Source organism: Hippocampus comes, unplaced genomic scaffold (assembly GCF_001891065.2).
Source record: "Hippocampus comes isolate QL1 unplaced genomic scaffold, H_comes_QL1_v1.1 scaffold156, whole genome shotgun sequence".
NCBI classification, from domain to species: domain Eukaryota; kingdom Metazoa; phylum Chordata; class Actinopteri; order Syngnathiformes; family Syngnathidae; genus Hippocampus; species Hippocampus comes.
In genome coordinates, this window is record NW_017805744.1 from 4,434,157 (window position 1) to 4,451,380 (window position 17,224).

Sequence of the window (17,224 nt, forward strand, 5' to 3'; positions counted from 1 at the left end):
GGGGGGCTACGGACTCCCTTTGCTGCCACCACCCCCGTGTCGTTGCTGTCCTCCTCATCAGACTTGTGACTGATGTTCGCAGCTTTACGAGGTTCCGACTGCACTTGACCGCGCTCTCCGTCCTTCCGTGCTGGACAGTGAAAGCCGAAAGTAGGCTGCGAAGCTGCGCGCTGCATTCGCAATAAACTGCACCGCTCAGTGTGTGCATGTGTTGGCCCACATAGAGGACAACTAAGCCACGAATGCACCGTCCGTTGAAGACGGTGTCTTTCAATTCAACTGCCCCCTTTTTCTGGACTGACCCCAAGGAGATGTATTTATTCTTCTTACCTATGGAAAAATATTTCCCGCCTCGTCTCGTTGTAGTGTAGAACTGCTCTCAGAACTCACCTGTACTTGCTTACTTTTGGTGCTCTTTTTTACGTGTCTTCCAATGCAGTGTTTTCCAACCTTTATTGAGTTAAGGCACATATCTTACATTAGACTAAATCTTACAACACACCACTAAAGAAAAATGTCACAAAAAGTGGATACATGGGTTAATTATGTACCTTGTGCCCTCAAGTGTAAGAGAATTCAGGGGTTTTCCTAGCTCAGATTGAGGCAGAGGTTGTAACATTCTGGTCATTAACATGGCTCAAACACTTTCAGTGACATTGTGTGCTTGTTTGCACATGTATATTTAGTTGTTCTTCAATGTATTGCTTTCATGAAAGAACTCGTCGCCACCTCACTTTGAAATTTATTTTCCTATTTTTCGAGACATTCCTGGAAAAAATCCCCAAACAAGGCATAGCGCTCATTTAATTCCCTGAGAAATCAAGATGTGCTTGTTTGCAAAAGAACCAAGATTTACCTCTATGAAAATCCATAGTATCATCTAACAAAATTGTGTCTCTTCTCTTCTTTCACGGTTTTAGGGGAGACTTCCATCTCTTTTCGGTACATCGCCACCCCATCACTGCGATGTAATACTGCAATTGGAAGTTAAAAATGACATCCAGCTAGTACAACGCTGGTCAGATGACAGTTTTAGTGTAAAGACCTTCTTGAGCCGGGGGTTGGCTCAAAATTAGCCTGAGCTGACCGCCTCCAAACTTTATATGCAAAATCATTTTATTTAATTGTTCTGTTGCAATATGTTGCTGATGTAGACCGTTGACCAAATATTATTTGTAGTAAATAAATAGCATACCTGTACATCAGGTGATCTCCCACAGCTTCTTACACTGTGTCGCGGGACCCCAGTTGTAAATCAGTGTTCTCACGTGCTTGCTTGCAATTTGCAATCCTGCTTAACATCATGACAATTTGCAAAAATCTGTTCACTTTACATGCAAGGCTTCATCAGTGCAGAGAACCTTGAGGCTACCTGCTTGTCACCATTTAATAGGGCGCAGAAACATACCTGGAAAAAAAAACCAACAGCTGTTTTTTAAAGCGAACAATCAATTCCATGCAGCCCTGCCCTAATTCTGAATAATGGTGTGGAGTCAATTTGTCTGTTAGTATGAGGAGGAAAAAAAGAGACGTTATCGTCTTATAAGTCTAGATGGTTTCAGTAAGCCCCCACCATGATAGGTAAACGACAAACTTTTGAAACCGGACCTTTAAACATGTAATTTCAATTTATACAAGGATTGAACACCACAGGAATTCCCTTTTCGTGTGCAACGACACCAACAAAATGTGGATAAAGTAGAGAGTAATTTTCTCTTTTCTCCATCGAAAGATTTCTTTGCTGTCCGGAGATTGTATAATTTTTGGCTTCAGACTCAATCTAATCTCGGAGGTTGTCTCATTCTGAATCAAACATTGTCCAAAGTATATATGGTCATTCATTGGTTTTGTCTTTGCAGCCTATCATTGTATTTAAAGAAAACTCATCAGATTGACTCAGCTCCCCTTTGAGGCATGTTGTGTTAAAGAAACACCTATGCAGGTAATCTGTGTTTTTTATTACAGTTGGATTACTGAATGGGAGTAGTTTATTAAAATGGCTGCTTGAACTCTATTCTTTATTACCTAGGTGGATTCTTCACTAATGAATGTAGGGGATGGCGGCACGGTGAGCAGAGAGATCAGTGCTCCAAATAAAGCGTCCATGAGCATGGTGGGAAATCCTCCCCAAACGCTGCCCCTTGAGTTTCGAGGTGATGTTACCCTCGGTCAGCAAAACAAGACCACTCCGACAACAGACTGCAAGACAGCGAGAGCCTGCCCGGACACCAGTAATTACAACCACAGCCCGGAGCCTTCTCCACCCCGGCAGCTCAACAATGAACCAATGTCAAGCTCAGCCCCCGCCAGCGCTGAGAAGGGGACAGACAAAAGAGTGGTAGAGGCCGCTAAAATCAAGGCCGACGGCGCAGGGGCCTTCCCCGCTCTTCAGCGGTCGAGTGGCATAAAAGTCAGCCGGGAGGACTCGGCCAATCCCTGTCACAGCAAGAAATCACATACGCAAACACCATCTGCTCCACCTGGTTTCCAGTGTTCCTTGTTCAAACCAGCCCAGCCAGTTGCCTTCCTGCCTTCCGCCGATTTCTCCTCCCCCCTTTGTAAAATAACTCTCCCACCAGCATTGGGGCAGATCGCCGCTCTCAGAGAAGCCACTGCCAGCCAGTTTCCAAAAGACATTCAACCTCAAACCTCAGGTGTAGCAGGGACGCCCCTCATGCGGACCTATCACTATCCCTTCTCCATGAACCGGATTACCACTTCCGAGAAAAAAGCCTCGAAACTTAAAGCGAATCATTCGTCCAGCAAGAATGCCAAATCTGTCGGGGAACATAAGTCCCCGGCCTCGGTGGTGACTCCGCCGGCCATCGCTCTCCCACTGCAGCACCCGTCGCTGAACTCCACGGCGCCTACCCACTACACATTGTCGCCCACTGCTGCCATTTGTTGCGGCTCTGCACTAGCCACCATCGCCTCTCAGAGTAGACTTCTGAACCACGTGGAAAAGAGCCTTAGCTTAGACAAGATCGCCATGGGCGCTCTGAAAACAGAAGAGCAAAGAGTGGCCTGCTCGCTGGAGCAAAGGGACGTACCCCTGGATTTGTCAGCTAAATCAAAACGTCCAAAATGCACAAATGACCCTCCACATTCAACAAAGGAGCCTCAAAAGAGCAAGTCAAATAAAATGGACTTTCCGAACTCAAAGAGGACTCATTCTACAACGTATGGCGCAGCCGGGCAATACCCCATTTTGCCCAATACACACAGAAATGGATCTCATCAAAAGCAATCGATCCGGCCACAGAATCGCCAGGCCTCTGAACTTAAGCCAGCATGGAGCAAGGGATCCTCACAAGAGTCCACTAAAAATATCCCTGGAACATACGTAGGTGTAGCTAGTCCCATACTGGCCTCTACGCTTCGAGGCAAAGATGGAAAAGGGACATTTGCAGACGAGTTCCAAAGTTTTGCTAAGCAGGAGTTTATTTCGATAATTGACCAAGGAGAACAAGTGACCTCGAGAGGAAAGAGGCTCCCCTCGCTGAAGCACGCCCAGGTTGTCAAGCAAGTTAAAAACACAAGCACAGCCATCACCAAGAACTGTCCCGCTAAAGGGGCCCTCATGACGGCCCTGTCAAGTGCCACCAATGCGCATCCGAGGCCTGGCAAAACAGTGGGTCCTTACTCAGCTTGGCAACAGTCCTCACATCCTCCACGCCAAGCATCCTCAGCTCAAAGAAAAATATCACAAGGTTCCTCAACACCCAAAGGAAATGTTGAAAGTTCCAGGTTTCAGAGTCCATCCATTCCTGCGGAAGAAACGTGGGAGAAACCGTCTCCGCTCTCTAACCTCGCGTCCATTGTGAAGCAGCAAGACTTTGAAACAAGTGCAGAGGCAAGTGACACGAACCCTGTGTCAAGAAAAGACAATGTTCTGACTCTTCTCAAAGACACCCCACCCAAGCAAGTCTCTCCATATGAATCCCCAGCATACTGGTCCACGGAAAAGTGGCCTCCATCCAGAAAGAGGCTGGAAAGGTTGAAACCAACTGAGACCTCTGAGAATAATGCAGAGATTCGCAGCCATCAGGGAGAACACAAGCACGGTTTTTCTAAGCCCTTTGGACAGTCTCATAGCCTCAGAAGCAACGCATCAACAAATGGTAACAGGCTGGAGAGTAAATTGGCCCAGGTGCTGGAGGGGGAGGTGCTGAAGAAAGACAGCAAAGAGTCAGACGATCCCCCAGATGAAAATCGGGGAGGTTTAGTTGCCTCCATTCTGTCGGGCCGGTCCCCGGGTACAGGAGACGAGAAAAAAACAAATGGAACCAAAGTGGAGTCGCTAACCAAAACTGTTAAGCAGAAGAAAGTTAGTCCTAAGAAACCCTCAAAGGAGTCTGCAAAGAAGACGGCTCGAGAGAAAGAAAAAGACATCACACCTGCTTCCCAAAAGAAGGTAAAGTATCTTTATGTTTGGGTTTGTTCACATTATACTACGCTACTCACAAAAGGAGCTAATGTTTGGCTTTCGGGCAAACTTTCATTCTGAATCTAAAATGCACCCATAATCTTTGTCCAATTGTTCAACGTTTCAGTACGATTTGCATAACTTGCTGCTCTTTTAAAAGGAGTTGGATGGCCAAAAAAAACCCACAACAGGTGTTTTTTTTTTAATGAATCGAGAAATACATTTCCCGGTTCAACTAGAATTGGTGTTTCAAGTCTTTGACATCATGAGACCAAGATGACACCTAACAATTGATAGTGAGTAGACCAAAAATTTGGTCACCGATTTTTTTTTTGGGCCAAAAATGTGTTTTGGTCTGAAAGTCTTTTGTCACTGAAACAACACTGCTGGAACAGGATGTTGTGGTGACATGAGCAAAAACCTTTAAAGCAGGCACTCTGCTGGCCAGTTCGAAACCCTGGACTCTGTCGCAGCCTGTTGTTCGCACGATAACCGGAGGTGGGCGCAGAAGCCGGCCATTGGCCTGGGGAGAGAAGGCTGCCTGGCCGCCAAGGATGGCCTTTCCTGCGGCCGTGAAAGCGAGCCCATCGCTAGGACTGAACCAGCGAGCCCATTGCTAGGACTGAACCAGCGAGCTGGCTGGTCTGTGTGTAACCGCCGCTGAATGCCTCTCAACAGTCGTCACTCGATGAGCACATGATTTTGTGTTTTGAGTGACGACAGAAACGCTGTTTTCTGTGTTTCACTGCGTTTGCGTTTTCATCTTATCCACCACTAATGATGATGTAGAACAGGTGTCCTACATTGAAATGTCTGGAAGGATCAAGTACGCTCTCTATAAGGTCAACATTCCTCAAATTTGTAGTTGACAAACTCCCTTCAAAAGCTTTAAAATGAGTAAGGCCATTTTTTTTCACAACCAAATGTTCGTATTTAGAATGTATTTTTCTATGATTCTGCCAATTTGGAAGTAAGTTTGTCAGTTTACATATTTTCTGGGTTCACAGTTTGCCAAGTCCTTTGTGAGGTTCAAATTATTTTACATTTGAACATGACATTAATTTACTAAAAGGAGGGCTTCAGATTATTTTCTTTTACATTTCAGTTTGATATTCATTAGAATTTTCAAATGACGCAGATTTTTGTTGTCCCGAGATTTATATATTGTTTCACATAGTGACTGGAAATCAAAAGATCTTTAAATGATTGTGAGATGCTGGTCATATGTAAATCAATTAATCTTAAAAACACTTTCTGTTTCAGCCAAGAATTCACATTTGGGTGCAATGAGGCTTCAAACTGGATTTTCGCAGATGGAAGTAGTCACTAAATCTAGATTGTCAAAAAGTGTCATCAGCATGTAGTAATAGAGACAGAAAGGTATAAAAGTGGACATCTTTGGAATTTTGCCTTTTGCCCAAAAACGTGCAGAGACGTTCAACAATTGCAGAAGGGCATTCAAAAGTTCAAGGTCAAATGAAGTTCACCTGAAATGGTAATTGTGCATTCTAGGTTCATCCTGAAATTTTACCCGAAAGCCAAAAGCCCGAACCTTTTGTGGGTAGTGTTTGTTTGTGCTAGAATTGATCAAGTTGTCATTTGGTTCCACAATAACATTCATCCCATCCTCTGGTTCCTTCAGCAGATGAAACAAAAAACATCAGAATTGGAGCAAAGACTTTCCTCGCAGAGTAAAGAGCAGACGCGGAAAGACGATAAACCCCTTGACAAAACTGGTACCGTCTTTGTTCCTTAAAATGTCTGTGTCGATTGCACTTTTGTCTGTACATCCTCTCTTTGAGCTGTCCACTCTTACCCTTCAGGTTGATGAACTGAAAATTTGAATGCTTCCTATGCGTCACCTGCACCTGTACACAAGGGAGCTGGTGGGAGAGTAACGTTCAAATGTGATTTAATCAGTTACAGATGGTGACAGCAGCCCCGAGGGTGAAGAGTCTCGTGCCTTGAAGACCACTGCAGCCACTAAGGAGGCCGCCATTAAAGATGCCTCCTTCCCGAGGTTGAGGAGAGGACGCCGACGTGCCGACGAGGCCAGGTTGGACCTCTGGGGCTTCGCGACGCCTTCCCCGCCTCCGCCACCGCCGCCGCCACCACCACCGCCGCCACCCCTTCAAAGGGCCCCTTCCCCCTCTCCTCCGCGTATGCCGGCCCGCCGTCCGAGAGGGAGGCCGCGCTCTAACCGGTTGTCAGAGCGGGACGTCCGGGACAAGGGCAAGGCAGGCGACGTGGAGGACGATGCCCCGGCACATAAAAGGAGGAGACACTGCCGTAATAGAAAGTACCAGACGGGGGAGTACATCACGGAGAAGGACAAACTGGAAGAAGGAGAGCACCTTGATGAGTCAGACAGCGGAATCACAGCGGGTATGTTCATTGTTTACTTTGGTAGGAGCATGTTTGTTACCGGCCACCTCCTCAATCCATAGGGTCATTCAACTCGTTTGTAAAATCAACCTTGAATTTTGCTTTCTGTCGAATTTTAAACGCAAACTTTTTTGACGCAAGATCTACTTTTCAAGCAGCCAACCTCATGCAATCGACCAGTGCACACGCGCACGCACGCAGGCGCACGCATACGCCACTGAACCTACAGTAACATGAACGAAACTGGAAAAATAAACCAGACCAGTAGAGCGAGAAAAAAGGAAATCGCTGTCTACCTAGTGGGAGGCCTGACACGGGAAGGCAGGTAACGCACGCTTAGCGCGTAAAGTGCAGGAACTTCCCATTGTAGCTTTCTTGCACCATTTTAAAAATAATGCCCCTCCAGCTTCCTTTTCTTTGTCAATGTCATCGTTGCATTGCAGCATCTCAATCATCTGAATCTTCTCTCCTCGCTAACTGCAAGTGACTGCTGACCACTAACAACTTCCTGAGATGTAAATCACGCACTATCCTAGATTAAGTGACCTTTAAAAAAAAAAAAAGAGAAAAAAAGGTTTTCGTAGGCGTGAGAACAATATTTAAATTACAATTTAGCAACAATAGCATCATATTTAAAAATGTAAAATGAATTGTGCTCAATCATTGTTATGAACATAATAAATTATTTTTAATTCGTGTTTTCAATTAATGCTGTGGAAGAGTAACAGTTATTTAACTCAAACGTTTAAAAACATGGAAAATTGTATTATTTTAAAGTAATGTAATTTTAGAGGATAAGTGGTTCAGATAATCATGGATAATTATTGACTAATTCAGTAAAGATGTCAATGTGAAATAGCGACATTTATAATTAAACGAATAAATTATTGAATACAATATTTTAATAAGGAATACATACAAATGTATCAATGCATTTGAATTCCCAGAGGATAAAAAAAAAACAAAAACTAAATTAATTTAACAAATAAATGCACCGATGGGAAATGATTAGAATTCAGCGATTCCGATCTCAATCTTAGTACTGATTATTCATCTGATTCCTTTTTAATTCTATCTGGGTAAGGGAATGAAATACAGTGGTCCCTCACTATATTGCGGTTTACCTTTTGTGGGTTCATTATTTTGCAGACTTTTTTGCAAATGCAATTTTGCATGCTGTTTTTTTACAGAAATGTGAGAAAATGTTAATGTTGAGGTTTCCAGCCTTAAAACATAGTATAATAATTGTGAAAAAAAAAAAAACGTTTCCTGCTTTGCGGATTGCAGTTTATTATTGGAACGTAACTCCTGCGATAAACAAGGGACCATTTTAAATCAAATTGTTGTTTTGTTTTTTTTTGTTTAGCTTTTTAATGTCATCAACTTTGGACAGGTAATTCAGCATATCCAGAATGCACTCATATTTGTAATGTATCCTTAAGGTGGGGAAAAAGAAAAGTAGGCAATTTACTTCTCAAATTGTCATAGGACTAAAAAGCTGGATGCAGTTTTTCGTACCTTGCAATGTCAGAGGGCCTTAATTCCATTCTTATTGGTCCAGAGAAAGTGAAATATTTGTTTTTTCAAGGCCAACTCGCACAACAACTGAGAACAGTGAAAGAAGAGATTCAAACATTCATTTTTTTCCTGCCAAGATATCAGCTCTCTTTTAATCCAACAGATACATTTCCCAATCTGTGACATTTTGACTACAAACATTGGACAATATTAACAGTGCTCCTTTTGCATTCAACTTGATCCAAAACTAATTCAGGTTGCAACAAAAAAAAAGTGTAAACTATCAATTGATGCATAGTTCTTCTAATTAATTTATTTGTTATAGAGGACTTTTAAACACGCACACCAGGAAGCAAAAACAAAAAAAGGGGTTTCGATTCCCATCCCTAACGACACAACCCTCAATCATGTAAACGTTAGATAGGCTTTCAAAGAACGAGGAGCTATCACTCAGAGCCCGTTGCCTTTCGGGGTGGTACGTTGTAGTGTGGTGAATCTTCACCCCAGACTCTCAGTGACGGCCGTCCAGAGCTCTGATGTGAGCTGTGGGCCCCTGTCAGAGGTAAACTCAGCTGGCGTGCCGAAGCAGGCAAACCAGGACACGAGGAACACCCGAGCTGACGTGGTTGCCGACCACACGATGGATCCGAGGTCTCTACCATTGCAAATTTAAGTGCAAAAATATTTGTGGTGCCACACGGCTGATCAAACTCTGCGGCTCGCCATGATCCTCCGCTATACTGTTTAAGGATGCTGTTTGAAAGTCCACTAGTGAACTGTAATGCACTCATCATTTGCATGAGCAAATTTGCTCAGCGACATCGTGTTATGCTTCAACTAGAAATGAAACTTCACCCGGGTAACAGGGAGCACATCATTATCTGTTTATCAGTCTGGCGAGAAACGCGAAATAATTTCGTATTGCTGCGATATGGAGAAAAGTGCTGTCTCATATATGGTTTGTTAACATTTAGTCACATTCGTACCTGTCAACTTTTTAATTCCCTTCGCATTGAGGGGTACAAATGGTTGCTATGTTTCAGTGGCATTAGGATTTTGAGGGGGTCCTTGGAAAAAATTTTTGTGTCCCCAGATCCCAAAATTTGTGAACCTCTATTTTAAACAGTAACAACATCTAACCAATCCAAACCAGTGTTTGTAAAATTCTGAATTTTTATTTTCACAAAATATGTCTTTATTCTTGTAAAAATGTAAGATTGCAACTTTTTTTTCTCCGAAAAAAAAAATCAACATCCTCTCTTATATTACAACCTTTTGTCTCAAAAATGTATAATGTGGTTCTTGTATCACTTAGTTTTTTTTTTTGTTTGTTTTTTTGGGGGGTGATGGGCAACTTTTTCATTCCCACAGCATCTAGATTGGCGTTAGAATTATAAAGTGAGCCTTTGAAAAAAATTCTCCTGAAAAGGGGTGTTTTAAATGGTAACAAAATGCAACCCGATTGTTGCAGATTCCCAGAAGACTCAGTGTCCAAGTTCTGCCGCTTCCAGTCCAGAACCACCATTACGGAGAACCTCATTGACACGCTCGGGCTCGGTCCGCTACCAAGCTAGCGACGTTTCGCTCGAGTCCAACGACAAGCCTTCTGGGAAGAGGAAGTTCAAAAGCAAACACTTGTGTGACATTGAGGAGCAAAAGGTGAGCTGTTCTGCTTCTCTTTACCACTGGACCTCTGAAGTCAACTGCCACTGAAGTTGCTTTTTACTGCCTTTAAACAAACAAAAACAGCAGCTCACTACAGCAGTTGTTAGCATGTTTGCCTCACATTTGTGATGTTAGTTATTCCTAAGACCTTCAAACAACTGCTACTACAGTATAACGCACATGGATCAGCAACATCAGAGTTCCAAGGCATATACAGAACTGTATTCTCTTGTGCTCTGTGGTAACAACAACTATCACTGGAGCTTTCTTGGGGATCGTCTCGGCCTCTTCTTCTTGCTCTGATTTCTGCTGCCACTCTTCCGGGAGATCTCAGTGCTCTCTGTCATGTTGCAGCACAACGTGGTACTACAGTGAAACTGCACTACTCTAAAGTTTGACTTTTTTTTTTTTTTTTTAAACAATTTCATTTTTAGGCATTACCAGCCAGCCTTGTGTCTGAGCCAATCGTTTTGTTTCTGAGCCAATCATTTTGTTTCTTTTGTCATAGTGTTTTTTTGTGATAATAGAGAGACTCCCGACTGCCGGAGACATTTAACTCGTTTTAGTATACTTAAAAAGATGATAAAAATATGATTTTGACTCCCGTGTGTCGATTGTATGCAAATCAGCTTACGTTACAACTAATAGTAGTAGTAATAGACATTTCAAGTCATGCATGTTTCAGGTTCTATAATGTTTAAATGCAGCTGTTTGACGAATACAGTATATAAGCCAACAGTGCCCCCCTGTGGCTCAACGTTTGTCTTTTTTTTTTTTTTAATCCTTCTGGTCCTTTGTTCGGATTACCTATTGACCGAGATCACAATGCGTTCCATTTGACTTGAGTCATCGCTCCTCTCTATTCTCTTGTGTTTCAGACGAAGACAAAGCGCGGCAGCTTGGGCAAAGGCGCCATCCCCGCAGCTCTGGATGAGGACTCAACCACAGAGAACAGCACCCCTGCGCCCTTCTTCAAGAACGTGCCGTCATCTCCGCCCAGCAAAAAGAACTCGTCAGGAAAAAACAGCAGCCCAGAGTCTCCTCCCAAACGTCCGATCCCTCCAGAAGTGCGGCGGCTGATTGTCAATAAAAATGCCGGGGAAACGTTGCTGCAACGTGCCGCCCGTTTGGGCTATCAGGTAAAAATCACATGAAATTTACTATTAAATTCAACAGTGATTTGACCTTTTGGGGGGCGGGGTTGTTTTATCAGGAAGTGGTGCAGTACTGTCTAGAAAAGGACATCAGGGAGGTGAATCGGCGAGACAACGCGGGCTACACGGCCCTCCACGAGGCGTCCTCTCGTGGCTGGACTCAGATTGTCCAGATGTTGCTGAAACATGGCGCCGATGTTAACTGCAGCGCTCAAGATGGAACACGGTAAGGCTTCTGTACATGGCAAAAGAAACGAAAATGGACAGTGCTCACTTGCTATATCGCAGTTAGTCTTTGGTGCACCAGCACTGTTCACTGTTATATACTAAAGAGGAGCCCCTCCACCCCCAAGTGATGATGTCTCTGCCTGCTCCGTTACTGTATATCATCAGACAAATAAATACATTTTTAAATTTTCTATAACATTGGGATAGGCTCCAGCAACGCCCGCGACCGTCATGAGGATGAGTGGCTCGCATAATGGGCGAACGGAGGGATTTTTAAAAAAATATTGTATTCATTTTTGGTTGTTTTTGTCCCCCACAGACCACTTCATGATGCGGTGGCGAGCGACAATCTTCCCATCGTTTGGTTGCTCCTGAACCACGGCGCAGACCCGACTCTGGCCACCTACTCGGGACACACGCCGGTCAAACTGGCACATAGCACCACCATGAAGACCTTCCTCACGGGTGAGCGCCACCAGCCTTTGACTTCACCTTGGTAACGTTTAAGCGTTTTTGAGGGTGCTTGAATTCAACCACAAGGAGCAGAAGCTAATGGGAGGCTGTTAAAAGGGCGGTCAATAATATATGAGCTGAAAAATCAAATATTGGTGTCACTTCTTTACACGTAAAAGTTTTTTTGGAACCCACTAAAATATTGATTTATGTTCTGCTGCGTCTCATCATAATTTACAAGACAATTATTCCTTTCAGACGTGCTTTGATGACTTCCAATCGTGAAGTATCTGAATTGCTGATGATCAATCTATTGATTGACTCATTTGCGATCGGCAGTCTATGCTGGGCTCTGTAGTGGGTTCGAGAAGGCAGCGTTGCCTAACTTTTATTGCGCCATGCACATATTTTGCATTAGAAAAATATTGTCGTGCAGCACCCATCAAAAATATAACAAAAAGCCAATCGACATAAATAAATGTGTAACATGAGATATTGAATATCCTGCGGGAATTTTGTATGTATGGCTTTCGTACCACATCAAAGTATGAGTAGACATCTGCAAAATGTGATTTTTTTTTTTTTTAATGAACCCATGTATAATAGGAGCTGCTCAATGAAATGAATTGCGTGATAAAATCATGATGCACAATCTTCTCATCAGTCAGGAAGGCTGCAGTTGGGATGCACCTTGTACAGGTCGCCAACAAATTGCAGGCTGCATATAGACAAATAATCACTCACACTCACATTGACAGCTATGCACAAATATAGTCAACAGTGAACAGTGTCCATATTTTTGGAATTTGGGGGGGGAAGATGTAGTAGTGATTGTGTAGTGTACCTTATTATAAGTGAATGGAAATTAATCTCCATGCTTGCCTCACAGTCTCGAGGTTTGGGCGTTCGAATCTCTGCTCTGGCCGCAGTCGATTTTACAATTCATCACATTTGTCAGGACTTAAGATACCGCCTCACTCATGTCAGCACTTGTCTGCAGGCAGGTTTCAGTTGGCATGACAACACTGTTCCCACCATTTGTTCTTGCAGAGTATTTCACCGACCTGGAGGGCCGCGGTGAGCAGGATCCCACCTTGCACTGGGACTTCTACAGCAGCTCCTTGTTTGGTAAGTTCAGTACCAATGTTGGAAAACAGGAAATCCCTCCTGTTTGGCGGTTAGAAAAAGTTGGACGAGAGGCACCGACCGTCGTTCTCAGGGGGAGAGGAAGACGAGTTGAAGCCTGCTGCAGTAGGAGTACCAATTATGTGAGGGGAATGCTGAAACAATTTGATTGTTTTAGTGTAACAAAAGCAGTGGGAAATAAACCAGAATTTTCTGTTTCTATTCTTGAAGAGTGTTTTTACCCCACCAAGTACCTCCTAAATTAAACACTTAGCTCTTTAAGTACCACTAGGACCAACATTCAAATTCACCAGCGCCATTGTAACATTATGCACAGTTTGAACATAACGCTGCTCTCATACATACATATATATATATATATATATATACACACACACACACACACACACACACACACACACACACACACACGCACGCACGCACGCACACACACAGTATATGAATTGCAACTTGAGCCTCAGCCTTTATATTTATTTTTTATCATCATTTCTCTCCCACGCAGAGACAGACAAGGAGCCCTGCTGGGATTTCCTGTTGTCGGAGAAGGGCCAGGAGTGTGCGGAGGGCGAGAGCGTAAATGCCGACGGGGAATCCAGCAAAGACAGCCTGGTGTTCGAGTTCTCCTCTGAGCCCCTTTTGCCCTGCTACCACGTACAGGTGTCTGTCACGCAGGGGTGAGTTAACACAGCGTCTTTCTTGTTAAATGGGAGTCCGCACACCCTTGCCACCGTATACAGATTTGTAAATCTTTTATTCGTATTTTCAATGGGACACTGGTAAAATGACACATTGTCACAAAGTAAAGTGGTAGCCCTCAAAGAACTCAACGCACCATCCGATTCATGTCGAAATAGTTGACAACACAAGTGAGTCCATGCTGACGTGAAAATGTTCAACTTGGGTGCAATTCACCATTGCCTTTTCTCATGTCATGTGACTTATGTTACAAAGTCTCATGTGTGAATGGGAAGCGGATGGGTTGAATTTGATGTGATTGCTCTCACACTGTACAGGTTGTTGGTCACATCAATGGTGGAAAATGTTTTTAAATGATTTATCTCCAAATGAAAACTAAATCACAAAACCCTGGAATGTGAACAGGGATGAGTAGCCCATTTATATTCACTGTGTAGAAGAAGAGAAATATTTTCACTTTCTAAAAAAAAAAGTCATAAACATTCCTCCATCAGCTGTCCCCTTTTCCAAACTTTCCGTCTGTCTTCCTTGCAGCTTTTGCAACTGGTTCCTGCTGTCAGACGTGCTGAAGCGCCTGAAGATTTCTGCGCGGATTTTTCGCGCCCGCCACCCTCACTTGGAGGTGGCCAGCCTGCCTCGCGCTGAGCTCGGCCGGCAGGTTTTAGTCAGTCAGGTAGGCTTGCCTCTGGACTCCTCCAACAAGGACAAAGAAGAGGAAGACAAAGAGGAGGAGGATGAGGAGGGGGAAGACGACAAGGATGAGGGGCTGGTGGATTTGGTGCGGTGTGTTCCAGAGCTCCAGAGACTGCTGGGCTCCTCAATTCACATCCTACAAGATGACGATGACGATGATGAAGAGGATGAGGAGGAGAAACCGCGAGATCGGTAGCCCCACATCTGACAAAACTCAAAACATCTCCGTCCGAGCACTCACTTTTCAGGTTCCTAACTTGACTTGATCCGAGGCTTTTTAAGAGAAGTGGGTGGTCCGCAGAGACGAGACCGCCGCACTGTAGTCAAACATTGGACCCCTCCCCCTCTCCTCCGACCACCACCTCCTCCGTTTTCCCAAACACCTTGACTCCACCATCTTCTTCTGCATCTTCTTTGTGATGGATGGACCTCAACGGTGCAACGACACAGACCCCGCAACGTTCCCTCGCTGAATCACTTTTTTGGGACTTTTCAGGAGCGGACTCGCGCGGCCGTGTTCTTTGCATCTGTCGACACCTCATTTTGGCGTGCTTTATTTAATATTCCTTAATATATTTGACCTCTTGTGTATGTATGGAAAGTTGCTTTGTATGGTCGGTGCTTCACGTACTTATTAGCATCCCTTTATTCCCCCCCGACTCTGATTTCAGAACAGTATTTGAGCGAGCAAAAGTACAGTTTTATTGTACTGGTGCTATAATAGATTTTTCTTTGTGTTGACAATCAATGAAGTTTTGGTTTGGAATCACAAACTTAATAAAAAAAGAAAAAAGATATTTAAGAGATGTAAAGATGGTGTAGTTGAGTTGAATGGGGGTAAAAAGCAGTGGATTGCGAGACACTTTTATTTGATTATTTTATAAGAAAGAATAAAGCATGATTGTAAATCATACTTTTATATTTATGTTTTGTTTACCGGGTTGGGTCACAAAACTTTCAAACTATAAGAAAAAAAAAAGTGAAAATACTGTATTAATGATTTGAAGTGGCATTATGGTCACCTAATGGTTAGCACGACCACCTCACAGTTCGAATTTCACACTTTGCATGTCCGCCCGTGCTTATGTGGACTTTCTCCGAGCACTCTGGCTTCCTTCTACATTCCATAATCGTGCATGTTGGGGGCTAAACTATTCGTAGGCTTCAATGTGTGCGTACCAGTCAGCTCCAGCACACCCATAAGGCCGATGAAAAAGGGAAAGTGGAAATAAACATTAGAAAACTGTTAATATGCTCTAACAAACTATCAGTAAAAACAAAAAAAATGCAACGGATTAGGATTCACATTTAAGATAATGCAAAATCTTTGGACTTCAATGAAGGGGGACACCTGTAAATGGTATTAATAATTTACTGCGAACAGAAATAATACAAAATGTTTTCTTCATTTTGTCCACCAGAGAGAGCCAATGACAAATATTTTCCTCCAACTCCCCTTCCTCCCTTCGTGTGGCTGAAATTCACTTCAAACCACTAAATCCTTCACAGTGCTTACTAATCCCACTTCAATAATTACATGTACGGCCACTGACAATCAAAAAGCAGCAGAACGGGTTCCACGAAATGTGAAATGTACATTCTTGTTATTTAAAAAAAAAAAAAAAAAGGATGGTTACATCCAGGCTGGAGGTTGCATCATGTGAGATGTTGCAAATAAGACGCTCTTGCCTGATGAGCAGCTGAGCCAGAAAGGGGTTAGGCCACAATGATGAAATTCATCACATAGATTACCAGCTCTTCAACTTTTCAAATGTAGAAAATGATTTGAAGAGAAATTGATCAGTTTGCCATCACAATTTGACATGGTGAGTATGACGCAGTTAGGACATACCTGTCAATTTTCTTTCATGTTAAAAATGACATAGGGGTATGAATGCTGAGTTATTTCAGTGTACAGCGTGGACGTAACATCTGCTTTTGTTCATGTTAGAAAATAACTTATGAAGGGCATATAAAGCAAAATTTCTGAGTTCGGCAGGTCTGTTTAATGCCCTGGTGTGAATATGTGACTGAGATATTTCTCAGGTGGGAGAGACCCCTCAAGGCCTCAAGAACCTCTTTTAATATTAAAAATGCCCTATGACAGACATTTAAAGACTTATTGATTTGTTTGCTAGGTGAGTTTGACATGCTGAGAAGCTGATGTATTTATGCGTACTCCATACTAGGTTTGTCAGACCCAAAATTACATATGAAGGCCTTGTTTCAAGGTATGTATTCACTGCCGATACCAGCCGCTGATACTTATGGGGGGGTGACATTGAGTAAATCCTCCTCAGCAAGAGTTGGCGCGATACTGCAGCAGTTTGACACTCGGCGAATCATCTTCTGCGCCCAGGAAAGGTCGGTTCACACTTTTTTTGTGCTTGTTTTAAATTAAATGTTAGATATCAAAAGGAGTAGCGGTATTGGTACTCTGTATCGGTCTGAAAAAAGTGAGATCGAACATGCCTAGTAATATATAGGCGAGACATGCCTGCTGAGGCCATGAAGATTTTTATGTTGAAGAATGACATGGCCTTGAAAGCACGGTTTGACATCTGGGTGTGAAAGTGATGCTGAGATTTTAGTGTGCTACACAGGTGGGACATACTGATCGAGGCCCCATGAACCTTCAAAAAAAATTTAAAAAAAATAAAAAGATGACATTGAAAGGGTATTTAAAGATGATTTGAGAGTGCCCAACATGAAATGATAAGTCGTTTTTTGTTGTTTTTATGCTCTTCTCTGTGAACAATTAGAATTTGAGGTTACAATGTCACAAGAAAACGTTGATTTTGAAAGGAAACTTTAAGTTTCCAAACAAATCTGTGGATCCTGTTACGTTTGGCAGCACTTC

The 17,224-nt window shown here is 43.2% G+C and overlaps 1 protein-coding gene across 4 annotated transcripts in view; it reads left to right on the plus strand.

The window, feature by feature from the left end:
* bcorl1 (BCL6 corepressor-like 1) overlaps positions 1 to 15,277 on the plus strand; it is a 26,269-nt gene extending 10,992 nt beyond the window's left edge. For 3 of the 4 annotated variants that reach the window (XM_019883966.1, XM_019883967.1, XM_019883968.1), the window contains 11 exons: positions 1,860 to 1,942; positions 2,030 to 4,414; positions 6,069 to 6,162; positions 6,347 to 6,811; positions 9,801 to 9,988; positions 10,873 to 11,133; positions 11,208 to 11,374; positions 11,696 to 11,841; positions 12,880 to 12,957; positions 13,478 to 13,649; positions 14,206 to 15,277. In XM_019883966.1, the coding sequence (XP_019739525.1) occupies positions 1,937 to 1,942; positions 2,030 to 4,414; positions 6,069 to 6,162; positions 6,347 to 6,811; positions 9,801 to 9,988; positions 10,873 to 11,133; positions 11,208 to 11,374; positions 11,696 to 11,841; positions 12,880 to 12,957; positions 13,478 to 13,649; positions 14,206 to 14,560 (4,317 nt within the window). In that variant the 5' untranslated portion in view covers positions 1,860 to 1,936 and the 3' untranslated portion in view covers positions 14,561 to 15,277. The remainder of the gene's footprint in view (positions 1 to 1,859; positions 1,943 to 2,029; positions 4,415 to 6,068; positions 6,163 to 6,346; positions 6,812 to 9,800; positions 9,989 to 10,872; positions 11,134 to 11,207; positions 11,375 to 11,695; positions 11,842 to 12,879; positions 12,958 to 13,477; positions 13,650 to 14,205) is intronic. The other variant, XM_019883969.1, reaches the window with a different exon arrangement.
* The last annotated feature ends 1,947 nt before the right edge of the window (positions 15,278 to 17,224 follow it).